Below are 17,348 nucleotides of genomic sequence, written 5' to 3' on the forward strand. Positions count from 1 at the left end.
GCCTGGGGCTGCAAGGGCCTGGCCTAAGTAGGTCAGGGTCAGCATGGCTGGCAGGCGAGGCTGGGGAGACGGCCAAGCTGGGAGAGACCCTCACCCACCCGCACCTGCCCCTGTTTTCTGGGCCCTGGCCTGGCTGAGTTTTCCCCCTGCAGCCCTCACCTCCCTTCTGCCCTCTACCAGGATGAGCCTTTCCAGCCTGGCCTGGAGAGCAGCCAGAACTCTCATTCCCCACCGGCCAGGCTGTGCAACCTCGGCCAGCTCCCTCTCCCTCTCTGGGCCCTCCGGGTTCTGAAATACTGGAATTACAAGGCCTGATTTCTGGTCTCCTGCTTCCAGCTTCTCGGATCTAATTATTGTAGCAAATTGCTTCCTGCACTGGCCCTGCCAGAAACTGGTGGTGCTAATGACTCTTGGTGGCTGGCTGCCAGAGCCCAGGGCTTGGCTCCCTGGGCCGCCCCCACCCCCGCCCCTGCCTCTTTCCCTCAGGCCTCCACTGCTCCGGGTGGAGGAGGGGACAGGATTTTTGGCTTCCCTGGGCAGAGGGTCCAGGGGAGTACAGTGTTTGCCCGAGGTTGCACAGCAGTGGGAAGGCCCGGGATGGATGTGGGGGCAGATGGCATGGCTGGGGGTCTAGACCTGGGTTCAGGCCAGCTCTGGCCGTCTTGGGCCCAAGGCGAGATGGCCCGGGGCTCCCCACCCTCCCCCCTGAGCCTGCTTACTGCCCGTGCTCTCTGCCCTCCCTTCCCCAGAGCCCCCCTCCTTCCCGTGCTGGGACAGCCCCGCTCAGCCCAGGGGGTGTGACCTGCCCTGCCCCAGCCTCGGCCGGTCCTCTTGAGAGCGGACTTGGGAGGCCAGGCCGGCAGCGCTGGGGGACCCGGGTTTCCATTGTCCGGACTCCACAAGGAAACGGGCATGTCGCCTCGGTCTCTTTTCTGAAAAATGGCAACGAGAAAACCTACCCAGCACCTTTGCAGATACCACGGAGCCCTCCAGCGGAGCGGCGTGCGCGTGGCAGGTGCGGGAGCCGTGGCTCTCCCGGGCAAGGGCGGGGGCGTGGCCCCTTCTCCTTCCCTTTCCGCGCCATTGGCCCCCTCAGCTTTTGGGCAGTTATCACGGCATCCTTCAGTTATTGAAATAACATCCTCCACCATGCAGCTGAGCAGGGGGGCTCGGGGGCCGAGGGCCTTGCGGCTGGGATTCGCACCGCAGTCTTGCTCTCCAGCCTGCCTGGACCCTTGGGCAGGGCCATGGCCCGTGCCCTGGAGTGGGTGCAGCACTGCCGCCACCGACGCCAGGGCCCGGGCAGCGGTCATCAGTCGCCAGGATGAGCGGCTCCGCGGCGGCCCAGGGCGGGTCTGAGGGTCTGAGACTCGGGCGGCGCAATGGGGCTGCTGGCGGGGATTTGGCCTCCTGGGCGGCCGGCCGGGGTGTCCCGCACTCCGGCCTTCCCTCCTGGAGGCCTGCCTGGCCACGCAGGCCCAGCGTGCGGACCCCAGCCTCGGGCAGCTCACGTCCACGAGGTCCGGGCCGCTGGGTGGGATGCGTGGGAAGGGCGCCGACCTTTCCCGCCCACCTCCCGTGCTGAGCCCGCGGCCCGTGGGCAGTAGGAGCCAAACCAGAGGCCCCTGCGCCGAGGGGCTGGGGGTCTGGGGGGAGGAGGGGGGCTCAGTTTCAGGTCGGTGACTGCGAGGGGCCTGGGGTCCAGCCAGGGATGGGGCGCTCGGGCCCAGAAGAGGGGTCCCAGCCGTCTACGGAGATCTGGATTGGTGGAGAGAGGGGTCACGGGAATCGCTGCCACGGAAGTGACCACCGAGCTCGACGTGGCCACGTGGATGCCCCGGAGCGGGAGGGGACGTCCGAAAGGGGGCGGGGCCAGGCCCAATGGCAGAAAGCACGGAAGCAGGGGTGTGGGGTGGAGGGGTTCAAGGGGGCAGCTGTGCTCAGGGGTGCGCAGCGGCTGGGAGGCTGTCGTGGGAGAAGTGGCCCTGGGGCTGGGGAGGTCACGGGCTCTCAGGGAGCCGCGTCACAGGCACCGAGCGGGTCCCTGACACAACTGGGGGCGTTTGTTCCAGAGGCGGGTGAAGAAGGCAGGGTGCTGGGGTGGGGGGCAGAGCGGCAGGAGAGGACGAGCGCGAGCGGCGGCCGCGTGGGGCGCCAGGCTTCGGGCGTGGCCACGCGGGGCGGGCACGTGCCGCTCCACGCGGGCACGAGTGTGCGGAGGGGAGAAGCCCGCGGTCGCGGCCGCTGCCCTGGTGGTCATCAGCAGCCAGCGAGCCGCCCGCGGTCAATCCCGAGAGGCCCAGGGGAGGCTGATGACAGGCAGGGAGGCGGGAGGGCGTGCGGCCCCGGGACCCTTCCCCTCCAGGCCTGGGAAGCTGGAGAGAATCCAGGCGCAGGGGCGCAGGTCCCTCTCCCTCAGCGGGGTGGCGACGCCCCTGGGGACGGCGGGTGGAGCTGGGGAGGAGCCAGCCGGCAGCACAGCAGGTGCTCCGCGCACCGATGCTGATGGCCTTCTTGCCTTCCCGTCCCGCCAGGTGCCCGCCAGCTGCCCGCACGCCCGGCCGGCCCAAGCCGCGTGGCCTCGCCTGGCCTCCCCGGCTGGCGGCCACCATGTTCTCCTGCGTGACGTCCTACGAGGAGCAGAACTACTCGTCGCTGAAGCGGGCCTGCCTGCGCAGGAAGGTGCTCTTTGAGGACCCCCACTTCCCGGCCACCGACGACTCGCTCTACTACGCGGGGGTCCCGGGGCCCGCGGTCAAGTGGAAGCGGCCCAAGGTCAGTGTCTCGGGCTCCGGGGACGCGGCGGGGAGGCGGAACGCGACCCCAGCGTCCCTCGCGGTTCTGGAGGCTGGAAGGCGGAGGTGCAGCCGTCGGCAGGGCCGTGGCCCCTCTGAGGGCTGGAGGGGAGGGTCCTCCCGTGTCCTTCCGGCTCCCGGGGCCGGCCGGCCATCGGGTGTCCCTCGGCTTGCAGCTGCAGCGCGTCAGTGTCCGCCTCGTGGCCACGTGGCCCCCGGCGTGGCCCTAGCTCTGTCGTCTCCCCGTCCTGAGGTGGCTCAAGGTCGCCAGTCCTGTTGGGTTAAGGGCCGCCTACTTCTGTGTGTTGCACCTGCAAGGACCCTATTCCACACACGGCCACATTCGGAGGTACCGGGGTTAGGACGTCAGCGTATCTTTTTGGGGAACACAATTCAACTCGTAACATTACTTAACGGTTAGTGTCTGGTCCCACCGTGATGGGGGGGCCAGCCCAGAACCCTGCAGGCTGAGTCTGCGGGGGCCGCGGGGTGGCTGGGAGGACGGGCCCTAAGCCCCAGGCTGCTGAGAGCAGGGGGGCTTGAACGGGTCCCCAGCCCACCATGGCTCAGCTAGAGCTTCGGCCCTTTTCTGAAAAACTGGGGCCACAACCCACGCCGTGCTTTCCGCCCTTCTGTGTATTTTGGGGATGAAAATGTGCAACTATGAATGTGACTTTTTTTTTTTAATAGAATGTAGAGTGACATTCAAGTGTAAACAATTTACTCTCCTGATTATCATCATCATGAATTTGAAATAGTCATTTGCTGAGAAAATGAAAAGCGTTTGTTATGGTTAATCGATAACAATAATCATAGCTGTAAAAAATAATAGTACCTGCCTCGTGGGGTTGTTGTGAGGATTGGAGGAGGTAATGCACGCAAAGTTTGGCTCAGGGCCGGGCGCCCAATCCAGGGAAGCCAGTGCCGTGAATAGTGAATGATGAGGCGTCAAGTGGCATTGCCGGCTGCTCCCCTCTCCGGGACTTGGTGGCTGAGGCTAGAGTGTGTTCAAAGCTTGGCCTCAGAGCACCAGCTCCTCCTTTTAACCTGAGTCCGGAGTGTGAGGTCAGGGCAGGGCAGCGGTGCTGGAGCCTGTGCCCGTCGGCCCCGCAGGGTGGGGGGCCAGGGGGCCTGGGTAGAGGGGAGGCTGCCGGAGGCCGCTGCCCCCCGCCGCCCCCCGTTCTCCGTGTCCGTGCTGGTGACAGTCAGAGGAGGGGTCCCAGGTGGAAGCGGGCAGAGGCCCTTGCCGGGAAGGCCTGCGCAGCGGGACGCCGCGTGGCCATGCTGGGGACAGTCAGACGCGGCGGCTGCAAGCCCGCAGGCTTCTGGGGGCAGCGGCAGCGCAGCCGGTGGAGAAGGGCCAGTGGGGGGAAAGGCAGCCCAAGGGGCCGGGGGCCGGCGGGGCTGGGGGAGACGCTCGGCCTTTCCCCCGAGGAGACGGGGACGGTGAGGCCTTAGCAGGGTGCAGTGGGGCAGAGGGGCACTCTACCGCGTCCCTGCGGGCCCCCGGACTTTTGGGGAGAATGGCACTGCGTTTTCTAGTTCCTCCTGCAGGCCGTGACCTCACGTCCCTTCCAATTCGAAAGTCCTGTGTATTTTCTTAGACCGGGATGCTTGAGAGGTGGGGAAACTGAGGCCGAAGGGGACGCACCGGTCCCAGGCGCCCCACCGACCGGCCGCAGAGCTAGGGGGGGCCAGGAGCCCTGCCTCCCAGCGCCGTCCCTTCCTGCCGGCCCTTCAACCCCCGCCTGATGGGCTGCAGTTGATTCCCTGACCGCGGTCTGGGTTCCCGGGGACTCCCAGGCGCCTTCTGGCCTGGCCGGGAGGTTCTGCCTCCTGCATCGCCCCACCCCCACGCCTTCCTCTTCTTCGGCAAGTGGGTGGGGGAGGAGGCCCAGCTTCAAAAGGGCCTTTGTGAGGCCGTGGGTGCAGGGAGGGCGGGGGACACTCGGGCTCGCTGTCCTCTCACTCCCCACCCCTCACTGCCCGTCCTGACCCTCTCCCGCCTCCGGCCGTCTCCAGGGTGTCTCAGATCCGTGGCTCTGCAGGGAGGCTGGCAGGGCTTGGCCCAGTGAGAGGAGATGCCAGGCTGGCCGGGCTCAGTGTTGCCCTGCTGTGTGACCCTGGCCGAGTCGCCTGCCGTCTCTGAGCCCCTTTCCTTGCTGGTTCAGGAATCCTGCCACACCTCCCTTCTCTTCACTGCCTTCCTCTCTGGGTGCCATCCCTCTCTAGACACTGGGGCTAAAGAGGTGGCACAGACCTGGCCCTGCCATGCATGTGGAGGTGTGTGTGCGGTTGGCGGGGAGATGGCAGTATCTGAGCAGTGGCAGTATGGGGCTCGTTTTCTTTTTTTTTTTTTTTTTTAAAGATTTATTTCTCTCCCCTTCCCGCCTCCCCCCCCCCCAGTTGTCTGTTCTCTGTGTCTATTTGCTGCGTCTTCTTTGTCCGCTTCTGTTATTGTCAGCGGCACGGGAATCTGTGTTTCTTTCTGTTGCTCATTTTGCTGTGTCAGCTCTCTGTGTGTGCAGCACCATTCCTGAGCAGGCTACACTTTCCTTCGCGCTGGGCAGCTCTCCTTACGGGGCGCACTCCTTGCGTGTGGGGCTCCCCTACGCGGGGGACACCCCTGCGTGGCAGGGCGCTCCTTGTGCACATCAGCACTGCACATGGGCCAGCTCCACATGGGTCAAGGAGGCCCGGGGTTTGAACCGCGGACCTCCCATGTGGTAGGCGGACGCCCTAACCACTGGGCCAAGTCCGCTTCCCTCATTTTCTTTTGGGGAGGCCAGGCGTGGGCTGGGTCCTGGATTCAGGAGACCCAGTGGACGAGGGTGTGATGGACCGTCCACTGCACTTGGGCTTTTTCTTAAGTCCTGGATGTCCAGCGGGGCCGGCTGGTTGGCGGCAGGCCCTGACGCGGCCAGCCGGGTGGGAGGTTCGTGCTGCAGGAAGTCAAGCCAGCCTTGGCGCAGGCGGATGGGGCGGGTCCAGCCCAGCTGCCAGGACTGTTGACTGATGAGGGGGAACCTTGGCCCGAGGCCACCCTGTTCCCTCCGAGTCCACTTCCTGGGTCCTGCGACCTCACTGTTTAGAGAGAGAGCAAACAGCCAGCGTTTTTTCTCCAGCCCTGGGGAAGGCCTCCTGGCTTGCACCCCGTCCAAGTCCCCCTCTTTAAGGAGTCCTTGTCCTGGCCTCTGTTCTGGGATGATCTCTCCACTAGCCCTCCTCCCCTCCTGCCTCCCTGCCCTCCCTTATTCCAAATGGAATGAGGAGGCTGATGTTTTTTCTCAAATATTTATTTTATTTATTGATTTCTTACCCTCCTCGTTGTTTGCACTTGCTGTGTCTGTTCATTGTGTTCTTACCTTCCTTTTTTAGGAGGCACTGGGAACTGAACCCAGGACCTCCCATGTGGGAGGGAGGTGCCTAATCACTTGAGTCATATCTGCTCCCTGCTTTTTTGGGTATCTCATTATGTTTTCCTCCTTGTGCCTCTTATTGCATCATCTTGTTGCATCAGCTCACCATGCCAGCCCATCATGTCAGCTCTGTCTTACTCATTGTCTTTAGGAGGCACCAGGAACTGAACCCAGGACCTCCCGTGTGGTAGGCGGGAACTCAATTGCTTGAGCCAAATCTGCTTCCCCGGAGGGTGATTTTTGATCCAGACCATCTTGGCCCCAGCCTTGGCCCTGCCTTACTCAGTGTGTGACCTTGAGCAAGTCACTTCCCCTCCCTGGACCTCAGTTTCTCTCCGTAAACAGGGGGAATAATTCTTGCTGGTCATGGCTTCCGGGGGTTGAACTGACTTGAGGTATCTGTGGTGTCAGAGATATGGGGGCAGGTGGCAAACTGCAGTTCCCGTTTCCTGCCCACCTTGTCCTTGCTAACCTGGGACCCGGGGTGGCCCGTCCTATCTGTGAGGGGTGCTGCAGGTGGGGCCAGGCCTCGTCCTTGGTCCCTCCCCCTTAGGGCACCTGCCCCAGACCCACTCCTCCTCCCTGCCCAAAGTGCATGGTTTCTCTGTTCTTTCCAGTTCAGCAAACTGGTGGGCCTCTCTCCTGGGCTTGGTCAAGGAGATAAGAGGAGAACGGGGACTGTCAGCAAGGCCCAAGAGCTCAGGGGTGGCCTTGGCAGGGGGCATCTAGCCCTCTGCCCCCCCCCATAAGCCTGGAGGTGCTTTGGTGGAACCAGAAGGAAACCAGCGGGGGTCCTGCTAACAGACATCAGTTTTGGGGTCTCCCAGAACTCTCCCAGCACGGCCTGGTGGTGCCCCCCTTGAGCTGCCCAGGCCCACCCCTGGGGCCTGAGTGCATCCAGCCAGCTCTGGAGAAGGCCGGTCTTATTGGCTGCCCTGGGCGTCAGGCCCTCTGTGCCCAGAAGCGGGCGGTGGGCCCTGAGGCCTGGCAGCTGGGGCCCCCGCCCCGCCCAGGAACCATCTCCTTCAGGGCACATGCCGGAGGCACTGGTCAGGGGGCCTCCTGGAGGAGGGGGCCTCGAAGGGAGGGGACGGGGCAGGCACAGGGCACGGCGTGGGAGCAGAGTGCCCTCTCCGCCCCGTCCCCGGTGGAGGTCCCGCTCCGCTCCTGGGGCTCAGTTTCCCCAGCTGTGAGCTGGCTGATTGCTGCTCTGAGCTTAGATTCCAGGGGCGCGGTGCCTGGGGAGAAGGGGGATGGACGAGGAGGGGAGAGGAGGAAGGCGCCCCTGCAGTTGCGGACCGGGCGCCCGGGTCCCCTGCCTTGCTGCCTTCCTGGTGCACCCGAATTTCTTGTTGAACGAAGGAGGGCGGCAGGTGCACGGGCGCGCCTGGCTCCTGCAGGGCTGGTCTGACCGGCTGGCGGGCTGGGAGGGGAGGGCGGGTGCAGAGGGCCATGCCAGCGGTGTGCTGACCCGAGGAGCGCCCCGCCGCGCCCGCGGGGGTGGCTTGGCCCTGTGCCGCCCGAGGCCTCCTGCACTCCGCCCTCCCCCTCCCCAGCCGCCCTGCCCGGGACCCCGGCTGCCAAGCCCTGCTCCTGCCTGGAGGGGGGCAGAGTCAGGCCTGGCCCTGCCCTGGGAGCTGGAGGGGGACACCCAAAGGCAAACCCGAGTGACGGAAGGGGACGCGGGCGGCTGGGGCCAGAGGAGGGTCGGGGCCAGCGTGGGTCTGGAGGCTGGGGGAGGCCTCCCTTTCGGGGGGCATTTGTGTGCTCATTCTCCCCGAGCCTCGCTGCCCACCAGCCGGCTCCCCAGGCCTGCTGGCGCCACCGCCTCCAGGCAGCCTCCTTTGATCTCTCATGGGTGCTGCTGCCACAGCCCCGCCCACACCGAGGGTCGCGTCTGCCTTGCCCTTGAGAGCCCTTCCCTGACGCCTTGAGCCCAGGGCCCGGCTCAGAACCCGGCCTGGAAGAGTGTGAGGGAGAACTGGACGGAGGTGGAAGGACGGGCTTGCTCCTGAGAAAGCCCAGTGCTCGCTGGTGGGAGTGAGCATCGGCTGACCCCACCCCTTGGTGTCACCTGCCAAAGGGGGCCTGCGACTTCGTCATCCGTAAATACCGGCGCTCTAGAACCTGTGGAGACAGAGTCTGTACCTTAGTTCTCCTCTCCCCGTGGGGCCCTGGGCCGTGACTCAGCCTGGCTCTGCCTTGGTTTCCTCATCTGTAAAATGGGGATCCTGCCAGAACCCACCTCACAGGGTTGTTCTGCACAGGGCCTGGCATGCAGCAGGTGCCTAGACAATGGGAGCGACTCTGTAATACTGTTTGAAGCCAAGGTGGCCTCTGGACTCCAGAGTAGACCCCAGATGCCACCAGCCTCAAGAGGGAAGCAGATGTGGCTCAAGCGATTGAGCTCCTGCCTACCACATGGAAGGCCCCAGGTTTCGGTTCCCTGTGCCTCCTGGAGAAGACGAGCAAGTCAGTGAATCGGTGCAATGGGCTGGTTGTGGTGAGGTGATACAGCAAGATGATGCAACAAGGAGACACAAAGAGGAAAGACAACGAGAGACACAACAAAGCAGGGAGTGGAGGTGGCTCAAGCAATTGAGTGCCTCTCCCACATGGGAGGTTCCAGGTTCGGTTCCCCGTCCCTCTTAAAGGGAAGATGAGCAGACACAGAGAGCACAGTGAAGAGACACGGAGAGGAAACAGAGGAAACGGCACAAACAACGAGGTGGGGGATAAATAAAATAGAAATAAATGTTAAAAAGAAAAAGGAAAAGATTGGTTAGAGGTGGCGAGCCTGTGCCTCTCCGGGCAGGAGCATGCCGTGGGCCCACTCCTCTCCCTGCTCCCCCCAGGCTGGCCAGTTTGCCCTGCAGTCCCTGCTGCACCGCAGCGAGGCAGGAAGTGCCTGCAGCGCTGGACCCCCGGCCTCCTGGGCTGGGCCTGCTCTCGAGGGCTGGAGAAGTAGCTGGGCCAGAGTCCATGGGCAAGGGTGGCAGGGCTGGGTGGCACTGGTTGGGACTGCCCCACAGGTCTGTGCTGGCAGTGGCTGCTTGGAGGAGAAGCGAGCCGGGGAGGGGAGCCTGGGAGAGGGCTGGAGCCTGGGTGCCTCCTCTCTGCAGTGGGCAGCGTGCCTGCCTCAGGGCACGGGCTGGCCTCAGAGGCCACCCCGGCTGCAGAGCCAGATCCCAGGCGGAGGTCCCCTTCTCTCCCAGGGCCACCCTGCCTGCCCATGAGGTCTGGGGAGCAGACGCTAAGTCACTGCTCGCTCTGGGCTGGGAGAGCTGGGCTGGGAGATAAGATAAGGAGAGCAGAGGGCAGCAGGGCCTCTCCTTCCTGCCTGGGCTCCCTGGGAGAGTGGCCTTGGGGACTGGGTGCACTTGTCGTGCCTTGGGGCAGTCGTGGCCTCCCAAGCCACAGGTTTCCTGTGGCAGCAGCAGAATGGGGGCCACCTCTGCCTCTGTGGTGGGTCCCCTTTTTCTTGGAGCAGAGGCCAGAGGCCCCACTCCCTTCCCTCCCCCAAACTACAAGGCACACGTGCCCTAGAGCGCTCTGGGGCCGGATGGGTGGCTGAGCGTGGTGGCTTCCCCAGCGTCTATAAATGGAGGATGACACTCCCTCCCTCGGGGGTTATTGGATGAAGAGGATAGCGTCCACCAAAGCGTGACGCACGAGCCCACAGTGGGCGCTTCGGAATGGTGGTCCTGGGAAGCGGCCGTGGCTCAAGCAGTTGAGCTCCCGCTTACCACACGGAGGACCGGGGTTCGGTCCCCGGGACCTCCTGGTAAAAAAAAAAAAAAGGCGTCCCAGACCTGCGCTGAGAGGCGCGGACCCGCATGCGGCCAAGCGACCACCAATAAGACGATGATGCAACCAGATAAGGGAAAAAAAACTAAAAAGCCCCTGAAATGGTGGTCCTACCCCCATGCCCCCCACTCTGCACGCACAGGCGTGAGCAGGCCGCTGCACACTCGTGTGTGGACATCCGCCACGCGTGCAGGCCCAGGCACACGCGCGCACCGACGACACCCGCGCACGGGCACAGACACTTTGCGAACAGTCCGCCTCCCGTTTGCGGCCCCGTTTAAAGCTGTCCCTGTCGAGGCCCTTGTTTCCTGGTGTGTTATCGACCTCTGCCCGTCTGGAAGGCCCCTCTGTCCTCCCCAGGGGGTCCTTTGGACCCAGCTCTCCGCGGTCCCCGAGGGCACCCATTCCGCTGCTGCAGCCAGAACGCCGAGGTTTGGAGCGGGCTTCTCCGCCTCCCCCTGTCCCCACCCGGGCCCTCTCCCTGCGGGCGCGCTCTCCCCCCACCTCGGCCGCTGACTGTGCCGCGCCTGCTTCGGGGCTGGGGCCCCTCTTCCTGGGAGCCAGGCCCCCTGCGCCCACCCGTGGTGGGGGACGCGGCAGGCGCGGCCTGGCTCCCGGGAGAGGCCCTCTCGGGGCAGGCGGGGCGGCGGGGGCAGAGCGCGCTTCCTGCCTGGCAAGGGAGGAGACTTATTTACCTTTAAACTTTGTTTATTGTGGTAAAATACTTACAGCACCCAATTTGCAGTTTAAACCATTTTCTAAATGGTAATGACATACAGAATGTAAAATTTGCCACGTTAGCAGTTTTTAAGTGTCCAAATCAGTGACAATAGTTACATTCTTGTGCCCCCATCACCCCCACCCATTACCAAACTTCTTCGCGCCCAAATGGGGTGTCCCCGTAACTCTTCATCGCTGCCCCCCAGCCCCTGGTGAACTCCGCTTTCTGTCTCTATGAATTTGCCTGTTCTAGATATTCCGTGCATGTGGAATCCTTGCTCTGGCTTGTATCATTTAGCACAATGGTTTTGTGCTACACCTGGTAGTGTGTATCGCTCTTCATTCCTTTTTATGGCTGAATAAAATTCCATTCTTTGGAGAGTCCACATTTTGCTTATCCAGTCACCTGCTGATGGACACTTGGGTTGTTTCTGCCTTTTGGCAACTGTGAATAACGCTGCTGTGAACGTTGGTGCACAAGTATCTGTTTGAGTTTCTGTTTTCAGTTCTTTTGGATTTATATCTAGGAATGGAATTGCTGAGTCACAGTCATACATAAGTACTTCTATGTTTAATTTTTGAGGAACTACCAGACTGTTTTCTACAGTGGCTGCACCCTTCTATATTCCCACCAGCACTGGCATGGCGAGGGTTTTATACCCTTGCAAAAACTTATTTGACTTTTTTTCTTAAATAGCCATTGTCGTGGGTATGAAGTGCTATTTCATTGTGGTTTTTGTGGTTTTGATTGTATTTCCCTAATGACTAATGATGTTGAGCACCTCCTCATGTGCTTAATTGGTCATGTGTATATCTTTGAAGAAATGTCTAAGAGACTTTTCTTCCCCTCTGAATGAACTTGGCTCCTTTGTCAAAAATCTATTAGCCATTGATGTATTTCCAGACTCTCATTTCTATTCCATATCTGTCTTTTTGCCAGCTCCACACTGTTTTGATTATGGCCACTTTGTAGTAGGTTTTGAAATTGTGAAATGTGGGACTTCCAACTTTGTTCTTCTTTTTCCAAGACGATTTTGACAATTTGGGGCCCCTTGCAAATTCCACATGAATTTGAGGATTGACTTTTCCATTTCTGCAATAAAGGCTGCTGGATTCAGATAGGGATTGCTTTGAATCTGTACATTGCTTTGGGTAGTATTGACCATTTCACCACATTAGGTCTTCCAATCCATGAACATAGGATGTCCTGCCATTTCGTTAGACCTTTAATTTCTTTCAATGATGTTTGGAGTTTTCGGCATACAAGTTTTTCACTTCTTTGTTTAAGTTGACTCAAGTTATTTTATTCTTTTAGAATTGGAATTATTTTCTTAATTTCCTTTTTAGATTGTTCATTGCTGATGAATAGAAACACAGCTGCATTTTGCGTGTTGATCTTTTAGCCCTGTTACTTTGCTGAATTTATTAGCTTCTAGTTGCTTTCTAATGGATTTTTGGGGGGGACTTTTCAATATATAGAATCATATCATCTGTGAACAGAGATAGTTTTACTTCTCACTTTCAAATTTGTTGTCTTTTGATTTCTCTTTCTTGCCTAACTGCTCTGGCTAAAACTTCCAGGACAGTTGAATAGCAGTGGTGGCAGTGGGCATCCTTGTCTTCTTGATCGTAGGGGGAAGCTTTCAGTCTTTTCAGTCTTTTCACAGAGAATGATGTTCTCTGTGGATTTTTAAAAAATACTCTTTATCAAGTTAAGAAGGTTGCCTTCTATTCCTAGTTTGTTGAGTATTTCTTATTATAAAAGAGTGTTGGATTTTGTCAAATGCTATTTCTGCATCAATTGAGTTGATAATGTGTTTTTCCCTTGGTTCTATTTATACCGTGTATTACATTGATTGATATTTGTTTGGTGAACCACCGTAGCCTTCCTGGGATAAATCCCAGTTTTTGGATATGATGTGTGATCATTTTAATATGCTGTTGGATTTGGTTTGCCAGTATTTTGTTGAGATCATTTTGCATCTATTTTATAAGGGATACAGGTCTGTAATTGTCTTTTCTTGTGAAATCTTACCTGACTTTTGTATCAGAATAATGCTGCCGTAGAATGATCTAGGGTTTCCTTGTTTTCTATTTTGGGGAGCATTTGAGAAAGAATGGCATTGATTCTGTAAATGTTTGGTAGTATTCACTGGTGTCGCCATCTGGTCCTGGACCTTTCTTTTTTGGGAGGGGGAGGGCTTCTGACCAAGGCACAGCCAGGCGCAGCCCCCAGGGGAGGCGTGAGCTCTGGTGGTACCTGGCCCTGGGCCCTGAGCAGCCGCCCACCTGGCTCCCCGACCTGGCGTGGTCAGGAGAGGGGAAGGAGGCACTGAGCAGAACCCAGGCTGCAGCGCAGACCCAGGCCCCCGGCCCCTGGCCCCCCAGGATCCCTGCTCCCCCGGTGTCAGAACAGGCTGGTCTCTCCGCTCCGGTCTCCTGGCTCCAGCCAGGACCCTGCCCTGCACTAAAGCCTCGAGGGCTCCCTGGCACCAGCAGACCAAGTGGGCTGGCAGGCCTGGCGCCCCGGGCCCGGGACGCCCCCCAGCTCAGCCCCTGCCTTCCCTCCTGTCCATCTTTCCTTCTGGCCCTGGTCACACTCTGGGGGCCTGGCCCCCAGGAGCAGTGCTCAGCATCACGGAACACTCCAGCGTGGGAGGGGGTCTTCAGCTCAGAGGCTCCCCCCTGCAGGGCCGGGGAAGGAAACCGAGGCCCAGTGACTGCGGTCCGTCAGTGGTAGATCCCAGACCCAGAGCCCAGGCGGCGAGGCCCTGGCCTGGGAGTCAGGAGGCTCGGATTCGAGGACCAGCATGGCTGTGACTGACCGTGTGACCTCGTGCAAAGCCACATCGTCCTCACTTGTGCAAAGGGGAGGAGAATATCAGCCCCCCATGCCAGCCCACTGGGTGATTCTTGTTGCTCGGGGGGAAGGAAGCAGATACTTCCTACCATGTGCCACATACAGGCTGGGTGTTTGACTCATCTCCTTTTTAAATTTTTTAAAAATTATTTTTTTTAACTGAGCTGACTTTTTAAAAAAGATTTTATTTCTCCCTGCCCCAAAGCATTATTTGTGCTCACTGCCTGCTCTCTCTCTGTTGTTTGCTCTCTGTGTCTGCTCATCTTTTTTTTTTTTAGGAGGCACAGGGAACGGAACCCAGGACCTCACATGTGAGAGGGAGATGCCACATCTGCTCCCTGCTTGTTGTGTCTGTCATCGTTTCCTTGTTGTGTCTCCTCATTGCATCATCTTGTTGCATCAGCTCTCCATGCCAGTCCATCATGTCAGCTTGGTGTCTTGCTCATCTTCCTTTAGGAGGCACTGGAAAGCAAACCTGGGGCCTCCTGTGTGATAGGCAGGTGCCCAACTTCCCTACTTATCTTTTACCCCATGAGCCAGCGTGAGAGTATTCCTTGTAGCCTGGAAGAGCTGGACAAATGCAGTGGTGCCCCTACCCACTGCTTCCATTTCCCTGGCTCAGCTCTGTCCTCCGGCTGAGGGGCTTTGGGTCCTGGGAGTTCTCTCTGCTAGGGAAACGGTGCTGCAGTCGGTGGGCACTGTGGCCGGTCACGGGCCACAGGCTGTTTCCTGTGCCCTCTGAGCTGCCGTTTGAGCTGATTTTCATGGGGGTGAGAGGCGAGCGTGTCCTGGGGGCTGGAAGGGTCTGTTTGAACATGAGCTGAGTTTCTGGGAGGCCTGTGGAGCAGGAGAAGCCGTAGCTCCCAGAGGCAGAGCTGTGAGCCCCGTGCCCCTCCCGGCCTCCGTTTGTCCTCTCCTTCATTTCTTCATCCCTTCATTCGTGGGGGGCCCACACCTCCGGGACCCTGCGTCGCTGTGGAGACCCGGCCTTGCCGTGGGGCTCCCGTCAGGCCTTCCGCAGGGCTGGGAAGCTCACGGGCACGCGGCCATTGGGCTCCCGGACCCGTGCTTGGCGCGGGAGGCCTCGAGAGGGCAAAGACCAAGGGGCCTGCGGGCGGAGCGCCACCCTGGGGACTCGAGCCCCTGCGCGTGCACCTCGTGGGCCGCGTGGGGACGGCGACGGGCTGCGCCGGCTGGAGCGCGGCGCGGGGACTTGGAGCCGCCTGGCGACGCTCCTGGGGCGCGGGGCCCACGGCGCCTGCGCGGAGCCGGGTCCAGGCGCGGGGGGGCGGGGCTGCCGGGCGCTGGGAGGCGGGTCCCGCACGGCGGGCCCTGGGGAGGGGCCTCCAGGGAGCCCCCCCTGCGGTGGCCGGGGACCCCGGGCTCTGAGCAGCGCCCGAGAAACCCAAAGCCACCCAGGCCCCGCAGAGCCCCATGACTTCTCCCCTGCCTGAGACTTGCTTCGCGACCCGCGCGCACCCCCAGCTCTCGGCGCCCGCGCCCATCCCGGAGGAGGCCACGCCGTCACGCTCCTGCCTGCACTCCTCGCCGGCCGCGCGCAGGCGGGGGCGGCTTCCCGTCGGAAGGGCCGGCGGGGGTGGTAATGAGCGTGGGGGTGCCGGGGCCCTGCTGCGGCGGGCCTGGGCCGGGCGCGCTTGTGGTGTCCTCACACAGCCCTGCGGGGATGGTGGTCTAGCGCCCTTCCACAGGCGAGGAAACGGAGGCACAGAGGGGTTGAGCAGCTGGCCCGAAGTCGCACAGCCTGCAAAAGCGCGGAGTAGGGATTCAAACCCCAGATCCTGGGCTCTGCTGCCCTCTGCTGGCTGCTCCAGTTGCCCTGTTGTGCCCGAACCAGCTCAAGCTCAGGGGCGCAGGCGGAAGTGGAGACAGGCACAGAGGCCCGCTGTCATCCTCCCCGTGCTGTGTGGCGGGGGCGTGTAAACCGACCTCACTGGGCCTCAGTTTCCACTTCTGCAAAATGCATACAACACTGCCTACCTCTCAGGGCCATGGTGAGGTTTGTTGTGGGGCACGTGGCAGTGTTTGCCCCCGTTGTCCCACTCCCGGGGGAGGGACTGTCACTTCCTCTCAACTCTGTGGCATGAAGATGCTCATGGGACCAGAGAAGGGCCTGGGGTGGGCCTGCTGGACACAGGTGGGCACATGCGTGCCCGGAGCCGAGACCTGGCCTGGGAAGGGCGCGGAGGGCAGCCGGGGGAGCTCTGCAGGCTCGGCGGTGCCCTGCGCCCGGGGGTGGGCACGCGGGGTGCTGCTGGCTGCCCCCGCGCCCGGGACCCAGCCCTCCTCGGCCCTCGGCCGTGGCCTGGGGCTGGGGTGTGAGCCCGGGCCCATCTCTTGGTGCCGGGGGCCACCGTTAGGTGTGTTGCTGGGGCGTGAAATGGAAACCTTCTCCTGGGGTCAGGCCCTGAGCTTGGCGCTTGACCTACACTGGCTCCTAACAGGGCAAAAACGATTGTTCACACTTTCTAGAGGAGCAAGTCAAGGCTGCAGCCAAAGCCCATGTTTTTTCCACTCTATTGTGCTGCTTCAGGGGACCTTTTAAGGGGGATAAGAAAACACCCCCAAAAGCACAAAGAGATGGAAAGGCCAGGCCTGAGCCCCCTGGGCAGGGGCAGGTGTGGGCGGCAGCGGTCCTGGAGCCCGCCCGGGCTGGCTCTCCTGGTGGACTGAGCAGAGGGCTTCCAGGAATTAGGAAGGCTGAGCCGAGTCATTTCCTGGCCGTGTCCCACGGAGCAGAGAGGCCTGCCTGGTGGGGTGTCCGTCCGCCAGGGCCACCCTGTCCTGCCTATGACTGCGCCTGCCAGTCTCCGTGGAAAACCAAACACAAGGCATTCCTGCACTGCTCGGGCATTGCCTGCTGTGTGTCTTTGACAAGTCACTGCCCCTCTCTGAACCTCCGTTCCTCATCCATAAAATGAACAGCAGCCCTGTACTCCTTGCAGGCGTATGCTCTCACCTGCAGCTATCAGGTGCAGCCGCCCACTGGGGTCTGGTGTAGACCTGATGCTCAGCACATCGCTCCCCACTTCTCCCTCTTCTGTCACCGGTGATTCGCTGTTTGTTCCACCTCTGCACCCCACCCTCCGTGTCATTGTGACGGAGGGCCCTTGAGGGCTGGCTGAGGTGGGCGCTGAGCTGCAGGTGCTTGGAGGGTGATGGAATCGCAGCCCTTTGCTGTCAGGGCGCGCAGGGCAGGAAGGAGGGAGGTGGCCCAGCGCCCCGGTCTCTTTGCACCGTCCTCGTTCATTCTGCAGCCCTTGGGCAGGAGAGTGGAGTTCTCCGGCCGGGGAAGGGGACAGGGTGTCCCAGGTGGATTTAAGTGGGAACGGCCTGGCCTCCGGGGTGCAGGGAGGCAGGGACTCTCCAGGCCAACGGCGGGGTCTCCCTTCCTGGGCCGGGTGGGCGCCTGTGCGCTCCCCGGCCCCTCACGCTCTCCCCTGCCCCCCTCTCTGTAGGACATCTGCGAGGACCCCCGCCTCTTCGTGGAGGGCATCAGCTCCCATGACCTGCACCAAGGCCAGGTGGGCAACTGCTGGTTTGTGGCCGCCTGCTCCTCGCTCGCTTCCCGCGAGTCCCTGTGGCAGAAGGTGAGCCCGGGGCGGGGGGCCGCGCAGCCTGGAGCTGGGGGGACGAGGCTCTGCGCGGGTGGCGGGGAGCGGGCGCTGGCGCCCCACGGGGGGAGGGGGGGAGCCTGGGAACCACTCCCCCCACGCGCCTAGGGGCTCC

At 61.3% G+C, this 17,348-nt stretch overlaps 1 protein-coding gene across 3 annotated transcripts in view; it reads left to right on the top strand.

Moving 5' to 3' along the window:
- The window catches only part of CAPN5 (calpain 5), a 55,574-nt gene that overhangs the window by 9,625 nt on the left and 28,601 nt on the right, over positions 1–17,348 (top strand). For all 3 annotated transcript variants that reach the window (XM_058306021.2, XM_058306020.1, XM_071218279.1), the window contains exons 2-3: positions 2,535–2,775; positions 17,078–17,209. In XM_058306021.2, the coding sequence (XP_058162004.2) occupies positions 2,535–2,775; positions 17,078–17,209 (373 nt within the window). The remainder of the gene's footprint in view (positions 1–2,534; positions 2,776–17,077; positions 17,210–17,348) is intronic.

The sequence above is a fragment of the Dasypus novemcinctus genome, chromosome 10 (assembly GCF_030445035.2).
Source record: "Dasypus novemcinctus isolate mDasNov1 chromosome 10, mDasNov1.1.hap2, whole genome shotgun sequence".
Taxonomy (NCBI): Eukaryota; Metazoa; Chordata; class Mammalia; order Cingulata; family Dasypodidae; genus Dasypus; species Dasypus novemcinctus.